Source organism: Lepidochelys kempii, chromosome 5, assembly GCF_965140265.1.
Source record: "Lepidochelys kempii isolate rLepKem1 chromosome 5, rLepKem1.hap2, whole genome shotgun sequence".
Taxonomy (NCBI): domain Eukaryota; kingdom Metazoa; phylum Chordata; order Testudines; family Cheloniidae; genus Lepidochelys; species Lepidochelys kempii.
In genome coordinates, this window is record NC_133260.1 from 78,263,984 (window position 1) to 78,280,306 (window position 16,323).

At 43.0% G+C, this 16,323-nt stretch overlaps 1 protein-coding gene across 2 annotated transcripts in view; it reads left to right on the plus strand.

Moving 5' to 3' along the window:
* Window positions 1–7,459, plus strand: part of SNCAIP (synuclein alpha interacting protein) — a 100,017-nt gene extending 92,558 nt beyond the window's left edge. Inside the window, exons 11-12 of one of the 2 annotated variants that reach the window (XM_073344812.1) lie at window positions 974–1,044; window positions 6,885–7,459. In XM_073344812.1, the coding sequence (XP_073200913.1) occupies window positions 974–1,044; window positions 6,885–6,969 (156 nt within the window). In that variant the 3' untranslated portion in view covers window positions 6,970–7,459. The remainder of the gene's footprint in view (window positions 1–973; window positions 1,045–6,884) is intronic. The other variant, XM_073344813.1, reaches the window with a different exon arrangement.
* The last annotated feature ends 8,864 nt before the right edge of the window (window positions 7,460–16,323 follow it).

Sequence of the window (16,323 nt, forward strand, 5' to 3'; positions counted from 1 at the left end):
AGGCAAAAAGAAGAAAAAGCAATCTCATAAGATTTACTGTATTATTAATAGACCATGTAGTGCCAAAACATTAAATGAAAATTAAAAATGTAAAGCCAATGGGATAGGTTAGATGGACAAGAGAGAGTGCACTTAATGCTATTTGCATAGAAATGCACAGCCAGGTTAAAGATTGCAGATTTCGGCCTTCAAATAGCTCACAAATTGTTGTAACTGTAATAGTTGAACTACCATTGAAATACAGAAGTAACTCGATACCATAAGAGTGAAATTTTTCAAAAAGATGGATTCAGATATTTGAGAGAGAGAGAAAAGGACTGATTGTCTTCAAAAATATTCTGGCAGAAAATGAGACAGTGTGGATGAGATAATATCTTTTACTGGACCAACTTCTTTTGGTGAAAGAGACAAGCTTTCGCACTTTTGCAGAGCTCTTCTCTTTCACCAACAGAAGTTGACCCAGTAAAAGATATTACCTCACCCACCTTGACCTTCTAATATCCTGAACCAAGACAGCTACAACACTGCAAACTGACAGAAAGTGGTGTCGTAAATAATTTACTTAGCTCACTTAGGAAGATTAAACAGTTAGGAAATTCTGACGCTATCAATCATTCCTTGCAGTATTGACACTTGCTCTATGTAGAATCGTAGGACTGGAAGGGACCTCGAGAGGTCATCTTGTTAAATGTCAAGGTGCCACATTTGCATGTTATCTTTGTCAAACACCAAATTCATCTGGAAATGTAGTTTCACAGCTGGTCAGAGATACCTCACAGCAATGGACTTTCTCTATCTCCAAAAAAGTAACAGATTAATTATGTTTGAAAGTATCATTTTAAAAAGCTTTCACTGTTAAAAATTCTCCTGTAACCTTTTGACTGCACAGTTACTTTACATATGTCTGTGTGCATTGTGCATGTGATAAGCTCATTGCATGTTTTCAACTGACTTATATATTGCACTTCCCTAGGGGCCTTACTCCAGCTACACCAATCTTTCCTCTAGCATGCTGATTGAAGACCATCTGTGTAACTATGCATGGTATGTGCTGATGCAGAGTGAATTGTTTGGCTTCATTATTGTTGCTTTTCCCCGTCCTAATTGCATGTGCTTGTTAAAATAATTCGCAGCTGAGATAAACGAAATGATTTATGTCAGGAATAAAAAACAGGGCAAATATTTGATTTCCTAAAAAAAAGAAAAAAAAACACACTTGTGATGGACTTCTTCTAATGTCACAGGTGAACTAGCCTAGAGGCCTCAGCTGTGAGCATGCATAAAAGTAGTCATACTCATAAATCCACCATGCAGTTTAGTTCTGTTTGGCATAGCACTCAGTCTCTGCTGAACGAAAGTCAAGTACCAGATGAGAATGGAAATTAAATTTCCTCTTATGAGTAGGGCAAGTCAACCTCTAATCACAATCTGAACATAAAGTACAGTGTTCTCCCTCCCGTGTTCTTCTCACCCGGCCTTGGACTTCAGAAGAAATTATATATGTTAAAACAAAGACTCATGATTTTGACCATTTGTTTAATCTTTCTAATTTAAATGTACTGCGTTATGAGATTGTCAGGCAGACAGACCAGTTTTTCAGTAGCCATAAATGTGTGCTGCAAAATGCAGCATTTGATAAGATATATGTTTGTTTTAAAAGAAAATATTCCTTAAACTGCTCTGTTGTTTTGACCTAGTGCTAGCAACTTTGGGAAAAGTTTAAAATTAATCTTTTAGCAATTTAGGAGTTTGAATGACTTTAGCAGTTTTAGGAGTTCAGGAGGTTTTGTTTTTTGTTTTTGTTTTTTTTTTTAAATCTAAGGCTGGGGGTGTCTGTTCCTTACCACCCAAATCCTTCTCGTATAGCCCTAACTTGATTTTAATAGTTCAGACCAGTGGTTCTCAACCTAATTACCAATGTGGGCCCCATATAGAGCTCTGTGTGTGTTATGTGGGCCACATCCGCACAATATATATACTACCTGTATGGCCATGAGGATGTCACCTGGGCCGCAGCTGTGTACTGATTAGGTCGCAAGTGGGCTATGGGATGAGAACCATTGGTTCAGACAAACAAGAATCTGATTCTCACTTACACCGGTGTCAGTGAAATCAGCATCGGGATACTCAATTCTAGTTTTCGAAGGTTTTCTTCTTCCCTGGGGAATACTGGGGAGATTCACTTCTGACCTATTTTAAGATCGGGAAAATGCCTGTATTATAACAGTCTCTTGTAATGTTTTTTGGACGCTCTCCAGCCAAAATAGCCCAGCCGCTTGAGTATTGTGAGATGCTAGGCCATTAATCATCCCCCTACGCTAGAACCATCTCACAGGGCTGCGAACCCTCGCAGTATTTTCACAAGTGCCACAATTTTGCACCATTAAAATTGGCCTTTCGTGAGAAGTTCCTGGTAGCATAGGCTTTCTGCTGGAGAGGTACTGCAGTGGTTTTCAACCTGTGGTCCACGGACCCCTGAAAGTCTGCAAACTGTCTAAGGGGTCCACAAAAGGTTGTAATTACCATGGAACAGTGGTTTTCAACCTGTGGTCCACAAACCTGTGGGCATCCTGTCTAAGATTTCCAAAGGACTCCCACCTCCATTCAAAATTTTGTTAGGGTTCCGCAAATAAAAAAAGGTTGAACACCACTGATGTAGTGGATGCTGGAGCTCTGATGGCAGCTTGTAGAGGCCTCTGCTGGGAGACTGAGCTGCAGACTTTGGACTGCAGTTCAAGCCACACGAGAGGCTGGTGCTCTCCTTGCTGTTTCCCTCACGGTGAATCCATTCATGCTTTCTGCGCCATGAGGCAGATGGAGAAACAGGGAACCAGTTTAGGGATAGTTTTTAACTATCTCCTCCTTCTATCCAGCATTGAGTGGGGCTGAGAGAAGCAAAGGTAGGGGTGTGTGATGGTAGAAAAAGGATCCAAGGAGCGTGTAGATGGCTCAGTGGGTGGGTGTTTCCCCTTTCCTCTCCAACCTGCAGGGAGCCACCTCCAACTGCGCTGCAGTCTCCCAGACCATTCACAAGGGGCAGCATCCAGGGAAGGGGAGAAAGAGCTGAGCAGGGGAAGGCATCCTAAGATGGGAGCTGGGCAGCGGCAGTGCCCAGAAACAGTAGAAAGAGTGAGGTGTGGGTTGGTGCTCGTTTGAAGGGAGGGGGCTGTAGAGGGCAGGGCACAGAGGAGAGAGCTGAGATCAGTGGGTTGGGGAAGGGATCGTTTTGGGAAAGAGTCCCCCTGTCAACCAGGAGTAAAAAAGGAGGAGGTCCCCCAGTTGGGGTGTGTATTTTCTGTGCACTTCAGGAGAGTTTCTTGAATTACAAAAAGGGGCTATTCTCGCTAGGAGTCAGAAATCAGAAAACAGACCAACAAGCAGTGTGTTTAAAAAACGTTTTTAAAGGGTTCTGATGATTCTTTAAGTCAAACGTTGGTTTGGTCTGTCTCATGATTTTGGAACATTCAAGTTTGACAAGACTGTGCCTATCATTTTCCCATTCATCAGCAAACCCCACCCACTAGTGTGATGTAGCCTGTGCAGCTTAATATGTTAGGGCAGTGCTCTCCAACCTTTTTATGCACAAGATCACTTTTTGATTTTAAGTGCCACCCAGCATCTGCGCCACCCCTTCCCCGAGGCCCCGCCCTGCTCATGCCATACCCCTCCCTCCGTCGCTCACTGTCCCCCACCCTCACTCACTTTCACCGGCTGGGGCAGGAGGTTGGGGTTCAGGAGGGGGTGCGGGCTCTGGGCTGTGACCAAGAGGTTCGGAATGTGGCAGGGGGCTCCGGGCTGAGCCTGGGGTAGGGGGTTTGGGGTGCAAGCTCTGGGAGAGAGTTTGGGATGCTGGCTCTGGGAGAGGGCTCAGGGCTTGAGCAGAGGCTTGGAGTACAGGAGGGGGTTAGGGGTGCAGGAGGGGGTATGAGGTGCTGGCTCTGGGAGGGGGCTCAGGGCTGGGGGTTGGGGTGCAGGCTCCCACCAGTCAGCACGTACCTCAGGCGGATCCTGGTCAGCAGCACAATGGGAGCTGCGGGGACGGTGCCTGTAGGCAGGAGCAGCGCACGGACACCCCTGCCCCACCCCTCCCCCCCAGCAGGGGCATGCTGGCCACTTCCGGGAGCGGCATGGGGCCGGGGTAGGCAGGGAGCCTGCCTTAGCCCCACTGCACTACCAGACTTTTAGTGGCCAGAGATTATGATCGACTGTCAGACACTCCAGGATCGACCCGTTGGTGACCCTTGTGTTAGGGAAAGTATCAGCCTCAGTCCCATTACCAGTCATTCTGGGCAGAGTCTGACTTTTCTCCTGGAATGAGTTGGAAGACTGTAATTCTGATTGAAACATTACACAGCTTTTTCCGAAAAAAGAAGTACCTGTTTCGAATAGGGTGCTCCCTCTATAGTTATAACCTTTTTCAGATGCGTAAGCCTGTGGCTTATCTATCTGGACAGTCTCAAACTCATTCTAACTCTAACCTTGCCATATGTCATTTTTTAGCAAATGGTGAATAATTATTTGAGATCAACCTGAAATCAACCAACATCCCCATCCAACCGCAGCTTCTTTTTTTAGAAACATTTAAAAATCTCATCAGTGTCAGGGCTTTGGCTTGTTGTTTACTTTTCCAAGCGAAGTACTTTTCTTGATAGTGAAGAAATTAAAATTTCCAGGGTCCTTGTAAAATTAGATTCACTCCATTTCTCTGAACATCTGAGGAGAGATTTCAATGCGGAGGGTGATTTTTTTTTCTCTTTGAAAGGACTGGTTAGCTTTTTATTTATTACAAGTCCAAACAAATGTTTGCAATTACTGGTGTCTTAGATGCCAATGAAATGTTCACTTCATTTGAAATCTGTAATACATTAAAATGAGCTCTGGTTCATCTTATCAGTAAGAAGCTCTGTATTAGCTGCTGGCCATCAGCAACTAGAAGTACTTTGTTTGGATGTACAAGTGCATTAGGGGAATCCACCATCATAGTGCCGTCAGGTAGTTAATAAATAGTACACTCTTTTAAAATTATAAATGCCTATTAAAGCAATAGACATTGCCAAAGTGAGTTCCAGTGCCCAGTAATTGACTACACTGGGAGTTATATTTCCTGAGCAAAATGAGTTATATTTCCTGAGCAAAATGAGTGCATAACAGGTTGAAGATCGGTTATGGTCAGTCATCAGTGTCTGCTGTGTAAGGGACCCTATGGTGCACTAGTCTAGGGGCACAGTGGTAGCCATCTCCACTGTCAACCAGGAGACCCAAGTTAGAAACCTGTTATGCAAATCTTCTCCCTCAGGCTGGCAGGAACTGGGAACAGTATACAAGTGGGGCACTAAGATCCTACCCACTCCCTCCCATAGCTCAGCATGCAGTGTTACAAAAACATGGAAAATGCTGCATTGAGCAGCAGACTGAGGAGAGGCAGTGATGAGCAGTGTTTTGTCGCTAGCCTGATGGTGTTCCCTACATGGAGTCAAGGAGCAGCTTCTCTAGATGACATGTTCCCCTAGAAAAGCTGCATCCCTCCCACAAACCATGGAGCAGTTGTAGAGCTGTAACATGGAGGGTGCTTGAGTCTGTGGCTTCCTTTGTGCTTTGAACGGCCTTCCACATGAGGAAGGCTGAGGGATTCACACAGCTGTGGATTCCAGTGGTGTTAAACTGGCATAAAACTGAAACAGCGCAGTAGCGAGTCATCCCAAAAGCAGCTGTCTGGCTTGCACAGAGCTACAGCAGGATCAGGGCTGTGCAAACGTGAGCTTGAAGCCACCTTTTCAGACACGCACCCTTGACCTGTGCTCTGTGAAGTTTAACCGCACACCAGAATCTGGCCCTTACAGTGACCAAGTTATATGATGATTATACTGTAGCAGTATTACTGCTAAGGACAAGTAATGGAAGGCGGGAATTTTAAGAGTGTCCAAAAGAAGTCACTGTGAAAATGGGAGGAGTTGGATGCCTAACTCCCTTAGGCACTTTTGAAAATCCTACCCCAAAATTTAAAAACATTATTGAAGAGAATTAGAACAGCATTGGACTCACATTATGCTCTTGGGTGATTCAGATCACCGACAAATCAAAAGAATTGGAGTGTTGTGAATTGAATTTATATATTATAAAATAGTTAGCAGACTTAAATGTTTTTCTTTAGTTTCCCTGCTTAAATTAAAGGATAAAATTCTGAGCACATAGTACACCCTTTAAAAACTGGTTGAATGGGCCCTTTAAAAACTGGTTGAATGGGGCATTCTGGAGATTAAAATATATATTATAGAGAAGACATACTTTTTGATGTTGCTAATAAATAACATCTTAATTATTAAAACTGGAAAAATTGTAAAAGGTACAGAATACTTGGTGCTCTACAAACAAGGTATGGTCTTCCCATAATGAGCTTACCATATAATTATTGCCATCCTTTTGTTTACTTTTTGATTGCATTTTTGTATGCTGAATATGATTTTCTGAACGTACTATGGAGGTAAAATTTTCAAAAGCACCTAAGTCACACTGGCTTGCAGTGGGACTTAGGAATTTTAGAAAATTGTACCCATTATCATTAAATTTGAATAGTGCCTTAATTTACACAATGATAAAACATTTTACAAAATGTTAAAAACAAAGGCCCCAGTTCTACAGCTGGCTTGGGGTATCTGGCCATGCAAATCTGATACCTGAATAAGATCCATAAGGAAGTCAGTGGGACTACGTACAGTATTAAGCCCTCCATTCAGTAGTAAATGTTTGGAGAATCAAGCTTATAGATAAAGTTGCATTCACCACACAAAACTTGCATTCTAAATAAAACAAGATAAACAAGCGCAAGACCAAACACTCCGTATCATTAGTATGATCATGGATAATTTTCTTCTTTTTCTCCCCAGGCATAATGACATCAATAGGATAAGTCTGAAATCATACAGCCAAAAAAGTATTGAAGAGCCAGAGCTGCAGGAATTCTTCCTCTAAATCACATCTCATGGTGTCTTGTCTGCCTTCAAACATGGTTTGAAATGCCTGAAATATCTTCTTTAACAACACTAATATGAGACATAACTCTCACCAGCAAAACAAGACTGTTAGGATGCCTTAAATTTGTAGCAGTTAGACCATATACAAAATGTTTTTATGCTGTGTGTGTGTGTGTGTGTAACTTGTTTGTAAGATATACTGTTCAAAGGCATGGGGGAGCAAAAGTAGTGGTTTGGAAATTGCAGTGACACGGGCAACCTCCAGAATGTTTATCTGGCCACTGAACACATTTTGTACTTCATCTATTGCATGGATATACTGTAATATGTCTGTATTTCCCTCTCTCAATGACATATACTGTAAAAATTTCAGCCAGGACTCTGCCTGCTGAGCTCCTCAATGAGACCAAGGCAATAGCATTGTTTTTTTTTGTCTAGTATGTTTTGTCTGTTATTTCTATTTTTTGTAAAAAGGAAATAAAAACAGTATTAACAATATACCATCTGAATGGGCCCAGATACTTCTCATTTCTCTGTTCTTTGCTTCCTGACAGCGGCCTTTTTGGTTTTTAGAACGCTTAAGTATTGAATGATGGAAGTATCTGTGCAGTGAACAACCACCTAGACTTCTACACAAAGGGTCAAATGTGCAAAGTCATTTGTGTTAAAAATTGCTTTGAAATTTTAAATGTGCTTTTGTAGCTTTAAAAAGAAATTTCAAAGAGCTCAGGAAACTCATAAATAAGTTTCAGAATTAACATTTTTTATTTACTGTCAGGAACTGGAATGTGCTTGGTGCTATGCTAGCCTCAGAGTCCCTGCTCTGAGGACCCTACAGTCTATTAAAGCCCAGTTCATATCTCTTGGCAGCCTACAGACTTTCCATTAAATTCAGTGGGACCTAGTTCAGTCTTTGAAAGACAAACATTGGTAATACAAGATATACTGGGAGATCCGGAGAAAGATGTTGTTTTAGTCTCTCGCTCTGCCTCGTATATAGTGGGTTTTTTAATGGGTTAGTGTTTTGCAACCTCATGGAAGAAGTGAGTTTTTAATTCCTCGTTCAAGTCTCCTCTAGATTCTTTATACATTATCAAAACATTCCATTTGGCACTCCCTACAGTATATAGTTCTAAAGCAGAATAACAGGCAATTGTTAAATGATGCATTTCTCCCTCATTTTTCAACTGTGCTATGTGGACTTGGTGAGACAGATCTTACTACAACAATAGGCTTCCAAACAGCATAGTAAAATATAGAGAGCATTAGTCAAGAGCAAGTTTACTGGTAGCATTTTTCTTTTCAAAGAAGACAAGCTACAATGTTGAAATTACACAAATTAACGTCCCACTTGTTGTGTGATTTACAGGAAGATAATGTGAGAGATCAGGGTGTGGCTTAATGGAGCAAAATGGGGTCACTTGGATCAGTTTTCCAAATGTGTTTCACTGTGCAACTGTTACTGACTTGAGAGGAGATATGTGACTAAACCTTTTATGCATTGCTTATTGGCTTTCCACAGCAATTCTATCAGTTAAAAGGTAGCTGATGAAGAGATCAGAAAAATAAACTGAAATAATAAAAGGCAAGCACACAGAAGTGAAATTCAGAGTTTGTGTCAACATCCCTAGTTCTTATCTTCCATTTGGCAATGCCTTGGTTTTCAAATAGAAGGAACGAATTTAGACTCCAGCTGACCTGAACTGTGGTTTTTAAGAAAACAATGAAACCTCCAAAATATCTGAAAGCCAGGAACAGAAATACCTCTAGCTGGGCCTCTCCTCCTCCATGTGTCCATGAGAAATAAAAATGAAAAGAGAAAAGGGACACGTGTTCCAGTTGTCTGAGTGCTGAAAGATAATGTCTGAAAAGAGGGTAAGCAAAGTTCCTGTGTCTGATGCATGGATTTCTTGAGACAGATTTGTGGTGAGAGTGTGAAGTGTGTGAACAATCTTGGAACATCAAGAAGCTCACAAATATAACATGGTTTATGAAGGATAAATGGACAATCAATTTTAAAAAATTGAACAGACAGCATATTAAAAATGTTTACCCTTCAACAATGACTGCACCATCAACACTTAAAGATGACAGGTCTGAAATTCTAGAAGTAGAATGCCTTGCATGAGTATGTGATGGACAGAGAGCTGAAGGACAGTTTTAGTCCTATAGGACACAGAGTCCACAAAGTGATTAAAATGTGTACAGCTCTCTTGACTGATTTGATGCGTGTAAAGCCCATGGCAGCTATCTATAACCTCTTGTGGCAGCAGGAGACAAGCTGAGCCTTGGTGAAGGATTGTAACAGGTTACAGTGTAAATATTGTCAGGTACTGGGAGAAGAAAATTATATTTTCTGGACACTGTGGCTTTAGAGGACACCTTCTGTCAATTCCAATTCATATTGGGGATATTTGCATTCCATATCTTAGAGATAGCAGGTGCATTATGTGGTAAATTGAAATTACCCAAGCACTATAAAGCCACATGAGATTGCTAAATTACATGGGACTGGGATTTGAGATGTTCAGGATTTCTGATTAAAGGGATCTATGAATAGTTCTGGCTGAAGTTAATTCTAAAGGCTCTGAGATTATTGGATTATACAGTACAGTAGGAAAGAGCTGGGTGTTGTGGTTGACACCCTCACACACTTGATACATGTTATTCCATGTTCCTAACTCATCTTGTACAGTATATGTTGTACCAACTGAGCCAGTCACAACATGCTGCTGATCTTCAGCTGTGGAAAGCCATGGGTAGTGGCTCTGGCAGGATAATCCTGCAGAAAGGATGGCCTGTTATAAATGTCAAAAAATCCCGCCCGGGGTTTTACATCCCTTGGAAGTGAGCTCATGTAAATATGTTTTTCACTCTGCTACTCCCAGGTCTCAGAGCTATTGGTCTCCGTCACAGGGTGGCTTTTCCCTTTAAATGAAGCAAGTCCAGTGCTTCTTTACAAGTACTGTACAGCTTGGCCAATTAAGGTGGTGAGGTAACACCTGGGGCCATAAAGGAGCAAGGAGAATGAGAGAGGAGTTCCCTGAGGGAAGGCTGAAGTGGGGGGGGGGCGTTGTCTGCTGATCTCCTTGAGCTAGATCTGGAGAGGGCTGAAGGCAACAGAGGGAGTTTCCTGCCAACTTCCAAGCTGGAGAGGAATGCAGGTGGGGAAGCAGAGAATGGGTTTACCTGGTGGCCTGTCTGAGATGAGAGGTGTCAAGGTTTCTTCCCCACTATGAACTCTAGGGTACAGATGTGGGGACTTGCATGAAAGACCCACTAAGCTTACTCTTAACAGCTTAGGTTAAAAACTTCCCCAAGGTACAAACTTTGCCTTGTCCTTGAACAGTATGCTGCCACCACCAAGCGTTTTAAACAAAGAATAGGGAAAGAGACCACTTGGAGATGTCTTCCCCCAAAATATCCCCCCAAGCCCTACACCCCCTTTCCTGGGGAAGGCTTGATAATAATATCCTCACGAATTGGTACAGGTGAACACAGACCCAAACCCTTGGATCTTAAGAACAATGAAAAAATCAATCAGGTTCTTAAAAGAAGAATTTTATTTTAAAAAAAGGTAAAAGAATCACCTCTGTAAAAAACAGGATCGTAAATAACTTTACAGGGAAATCAGATTCAAAACACAGAATCCCTCTAGGCAAAACCTTAAGTTACAAAAAGACACACAAACAGGAATACACATTCCCTCCAGCACAGCTTATTTTACAAGCCATTAAAATCGAACGCATTTTCTAGCTAAAAGAAAAGGAGTACTTGTGGCACCTTAGAGACTAAGACGGCTGTTACTCTGAAACCTGCCATTTTCTAGCTAGATTACTTACTAACTTTACAGGTGTTGGAAGGCTTGCATTCCTGATCTGTTCCAAGCAAAAGCATCTCACAGACAGCCCAAACACTTTGTTCCCCACCCTCCAGTCCCCTCATTGGCCATTTTGGGTCAGGTGCCAGTGGGGTTACCTTAGCTTCTTAACCCTTTACAGGTGAAAGGATATTGCCTCTGGCCAGGAGGGATTTTATAGCACTGTATACAGAAAGGTGGTTACCCTTTCCTTTATATTTATGACAAGAGGTTAGCTGACAAGGGAGTATGATGGATACTCCCAATAGATACTTTGGGGTTCTTGTTGGGAAGAGTGGGGTTGCACTCCAGCTGGAAGAGCTGGGGATGGCTTTCCTGGCCGAATGACAGGCAAGGCCTGAAGAAGTATCTGGATCTGTTGGAGGAGGCTGGAGTGTGGTATGTGCTATGTCTATGGACTAGAGGATGTCAGATTGTCAGGGCTACATGTACTGGGGGTGGGGAATAGACTGTGGCTTGGAACTTTTGTTATGGATAGGTACACTGTGGTTTTTGTAATAAACTGACCCCAAAGAGAGTATTATTGAGGCAAGAAAGTCTGTCATGGAGGCCTTAGGGGCCAAGAGAGAAAGCGGTGTTAAAGTGCCCAGCTACAAGGGGGCACTCAGGGATGAGTTGGAGCCATTTACAGTTTCCCACCCAGGGCTCCAGAGCCTGCAGGTATTAACTTATGTTGTCCCCAGTGGAGAAATGCACTGGTTCTGTGACCTCCAGCTGGCTGAAATGCAAGTAGTTGACTGGTTTCAGAGTAACAGCCGTGTTAGTCTGTATTTGCAAAAAGAAAAGGAGGACTTGTGGCACCTTAGAGACTAACCAATTTATTTGAGTAAAAGCTTTCGTGAGCATCCGATGAAGTGAGCTGTAGCTCACGAAAGCTTATGCTCAAATAAATTGGTTAGTCTCTAAGGTGCCACAAGTACTCCTTTTCTTTTTGCAAGTAGTAGACTGGTCCCATTATGTATCCTTCATTGCCATGGTATCTAGGCACCATAACTCATTTGTGTTGTATACAATTCTCCAGGCCTCTGATGGACCACCATCAGCATTTAAAATAGGAGAGGAAGAATTTATGCCCCCTCTGCTTCCAGTTATTAGGATTCTGCATTCAGGTTTCTTCGGCTACCAGTCTAAGTGAGGTTCTCTTGCCTACGGATGGATATCTTTTGAGAGGTAGCCCCCCACAAATCTCACTTTGGGATGGAGCAGGCAGAAGAGGTATCTTCAGAGAAGACTGCTCCTTCATCTCTTGCTTGAAGTTTGAAACAGATGACTCGTGAGCACAGCCGCTTCAGGCTGCAGATCCTTTCAGAAACTTGGTTGACATTCATTCAATCACGGAAGAGCCTGCCCATTATTGGGGATATTATGGGGACAAATATCTAAACTGCTACATGTGGCAGGGGTAGGAATAACAGGACTACCACACATTGCATCACTTGGCAGAGATCAGTAACCTGAGTCAGCCTTAAGCTTGCTCAAAGTAAGTAGTCCCACTCCTATCTGCCCATCCTTTTGATCCTATGCAAGCTCTATATCTCTCAAGCCATTTCTGTCTTCCTATCTGGTAGAGGGGTTGGAGAAGGAGGAAACAACTTACCTGACTCCATCACACATCAGCAATGGAGCCAGAAAGGAAGGGAATGGTCTGGTTTTCAATCTCTCCATCCTCCTACCCTGCCCCCAAATACACCATTCCCCTTACGGTTTAGGGTTGCCCATGGTCTTTGTGGGAGATTGAAGCCAGAGATCTTCTGCATTAGATCTTCCACAAGTCATTTGTTTGTGACTTCTTGTGAACTCTATTCAGCTTTCCAAGCTTCATCAGGACTGAAGTTGCATTGTTGAGGGTTAAATGTGTGGGTCCAAAATGGCTTATGTGACTGCAAGCGGTAATGAGGGATGTTGTTAAGGTCCTGGTGGCTGGGAAGACATTCATTTTCCATGATTCTCTGGAATTTCGGAAGGGTTGTGGTATTGCAGCGAATGGGTGGGGGAGCAGTGTGCGACAGCACTGGCAGCCAAGGTGTTGGGGGTTGACTTAAGGGTTCCAGTGATGCATCGCATTGCAGTGCTGAGTTGGACGTCAACAAAACATAAAGTCCAAGTTAGCCCCTGTAAAGTGAATGAAATTCATTGGGGCATGTTTGGATTCATTGGCAGGCAGGGCCTTCCTTTCCACACACAGATTCATAACTTTGTTGAATATGATCAAGACAGTTCAAAAGAGCTCCCAAACTAAAGTAAGGAACTGCTTGCTGGGGACTATGGCAGCTTGCACTTTTGTGACCGAGCATGCCAGATTACTCCTCCGCTGCTTTCAGGGCTAGCACAGGAGGACCTGTTCCTCAACCAGGAACAGCTTGAACAAACAGATTACAGTTCCCCTGCAGGTGAAGAACTTCCTGGATTGGTGGAAAGATCAGCACAATGTCTGTGGGAGCATCCCTTTCATCAACACAGCTGCAACAATAAATGAGAATGCACACATCATTGTTAGGGCGGAGAGCACACCTCAATACACTCACAACTCAGGGCAAATGCAATTTTGGAAATCACCTAGATGCTTTGTCTCCTTTGCAGAAAGATCAAAGGGGTCCACTATGTCTTCACAGAGACTGTCAAGATGGATCTCTGGGTGTATTACTGCTTGTGGTGATGCTGTTGGTGCTTTGTACACCCCAGAGGATTACAGCACATTTTACCAGGTCACAAGCAATTTTCACAGCTCTCAGAAACTGGAATGTTTAGGAGTAGATATGTAGAGCTGCTACATGGCCTTCAGTGCATATCTTTTCTAAACACTACGCCTTGGTCCATGCAACCAGATCTGATGCAGCACTTGGTTCTGTTGTACTGTCTCTTCAGTATTGGACTTATTCTGAAGCTTCCTCTTCCCTGCGAGGCTACTGTTTGGGAGTCACCTGAAGTGGAGCACCAACAGGGATACGTCTATAAGAAGAAGACAAGGTTACTACCTTCCACAGTAACTGAAATGTGACCATATGGGTGCTCTGCTACCCATCCTCCTTCCCGTCCACTTTGGACTGTTCCCGTTGGATGTTCAGCAAGAGAAGGAGCTGAGGATAGTTTGCCCATGCAGCCCTATGTATGCTCAGAGGATGGCACTGGGTTATATAGAGTGTATGCACAGGCTGAACAGACACTGCTAATGGAAAATCTTTAATCAAGGGTTGAAGAAGTGCACATGCATCTGAAGGGGGGACCCATCTCGAAGAACCACAGTTACTGCACAAGGTGAGTAACTTTTCTTTTTATACTGACAGGTTTCAGAGTAGCAGCCATGTTAGTCTGTATTCGCAAAAAGAAAAAGAGTACTTGTGGCACCTTAGAGACAAACCAATTTATTTGAGCATAAGCTTTCCTGAGCTACAGCTCACTTCATCGGATGCATCCAGTGAAGTGAGCTGTAGCTCACGAAAGCTTATGCTCAAATAAATTGGTTAGTCTCTAAGATGCCACAAGTACTCCAACCAATTTATTTGAGCATAAGCTTTCGTGAGCTACAGCTCACTTCACTGGATGCATCCGATGAAGTGAGCTGTAGCTCAGGAAAGCTTATGCTCAAATAAATTGGTTTGTCTCTAAGGTGCCACAAGTACTCCTTTTCTTTTTATACTGCAGCCTATCACCAGAGTATCTGAGGCTATGTCTACACTGGAGCTGAGGGTGTGATTCCCAGCATGTGTATGCCACACCTAACTGAACCTGTAGTCTCCCACTCTCCCTGCCCCACTCCATGGTTCATTCCAGGAGTGCCCAGTCAAGTCTCAAGTCTCCAGCCATCACCTGTCTGTGGGCAGGATCCTTGTCCCACTCCCTTCTGCCTGGGGTTATTAAGGCTGCACAGCTCCCTGCCTAAACTGCAATATCTCTAGCAAGCCAGTCTGTCTACAGTCCGGTGCCTGTGCTTTGCTTTTCTCTCTGAGGGCTATGAAGAGTGTATTGCCTGCAGTTACAAGGTACCACACAGCTCTTTCTAAGCAAGCACATTTATTCTTGAGGTAAAAACATTACAGAGAGAACATACAAAACAATAAAAATTCCTATACTCATGGTAAAGCTAACCATAGGTCACCCATCAATTTTATGGGGCCCTAGTAGGTTAAATTCTTTCCAACCCTTCTGCAAGTGTTGGCACCCCCTTAGGCAGAAGGTCCTCTCCATTTACTGGATCAGAAGGAAGGCTCTGAGTCAATTAAAACACATTCAAAAGCCGTTTTTATGCCAAAAGCCCTTTCTTTGTCTGTTCGTCTCTGGAAAACCCAGTTTGAACCTTTACATGCAAGCCTTTCCAGGAAGTGATACCTCTCTGGAGGTGTTCATTGAGTGATTCGCCTTAATCACCCCCCGCTGTTTTTGGTTCCAGAAGGATTTTTGGTAACCCTCCCCCATGTTGTTGCATACAATCCCTGGCCCACAGTGATACATAAACTTTGTACAATATGGTCCTCAAAGGTGTTACGTAGGATTGCAATATCTGTCACCACGTAGATGTGCCCATGCTAGCTCTGCCTAAGCTAGCATGCTAAAAATAGTAGTGTAGCTGGGGCAGCACTGGCAGTGGCTTGGATTCGCCATCCTGAGTATATACCCGCCTGGGCCCTGGGATATCTACTCAGGCAGCTAGCCCAAGCTCTTGCCTGTGCAACCCTGGCTACACTGCTATTTTTAGCATGCCAGCTTGAGCAGAGCTAGCGTAGGAACATCTATGTGAGCTGAGAATTGCACCCCAGTTTCAAGGGTAGACATAGCCCTAGTGTTTCCTGTATAAAATCGAACAGCAGTATCCAACAATCCCTTGTTGACTTCATTTAGTCTGTGGCTTTCCTGGCTTTCAAATATTAAAAACTCTGCTAGGAATGTTTGTTTTAGTTGGTTAGCTGATTTGTTTGTCACAGATGTTTTGAGGGATTTGGTGGGGTGGGACTGCTTGGGTAGATATTGGGTGATAATGTTATGAGTGTGGCTCTTCTATCATGACAGCTGATGTGGTGTTGAACATCAGCAAAGCAGCTTGGTTATAACATTTATTTGTGTTTAAATTTGTACACTGGAAGAAAAGATATTAGTTGAGTAGGTTACTGATAAATGAAATACATAAGATCCAGCACAATCAGTTTGTGTGGGTCTAAAACAAAGAATTGTGTAAGACAAGTTAGAAAGGCAAAGAAAGTATCAGTTTAAATTTAACATTCGTTCCACTGAAGCTGTCACTCAAAAACTTTCTTGTACCATTAAGTCTGACATAAGATCAATGGCACAACAAAGTATGAATGGCAGCATAACAATACAAATATTCCAGCATCCATATGTCTGTAGCACTAATAACTGGCTTGAAATGTGCTCATTAAAAGATGTTTCATACCTTTCAGGCAAAGTAATTTCAGAATACTGCAAAGCAGCAGAGTTGAAAATAAACTGAAAATGTCAGCACGTTATGTGCTGAATGTA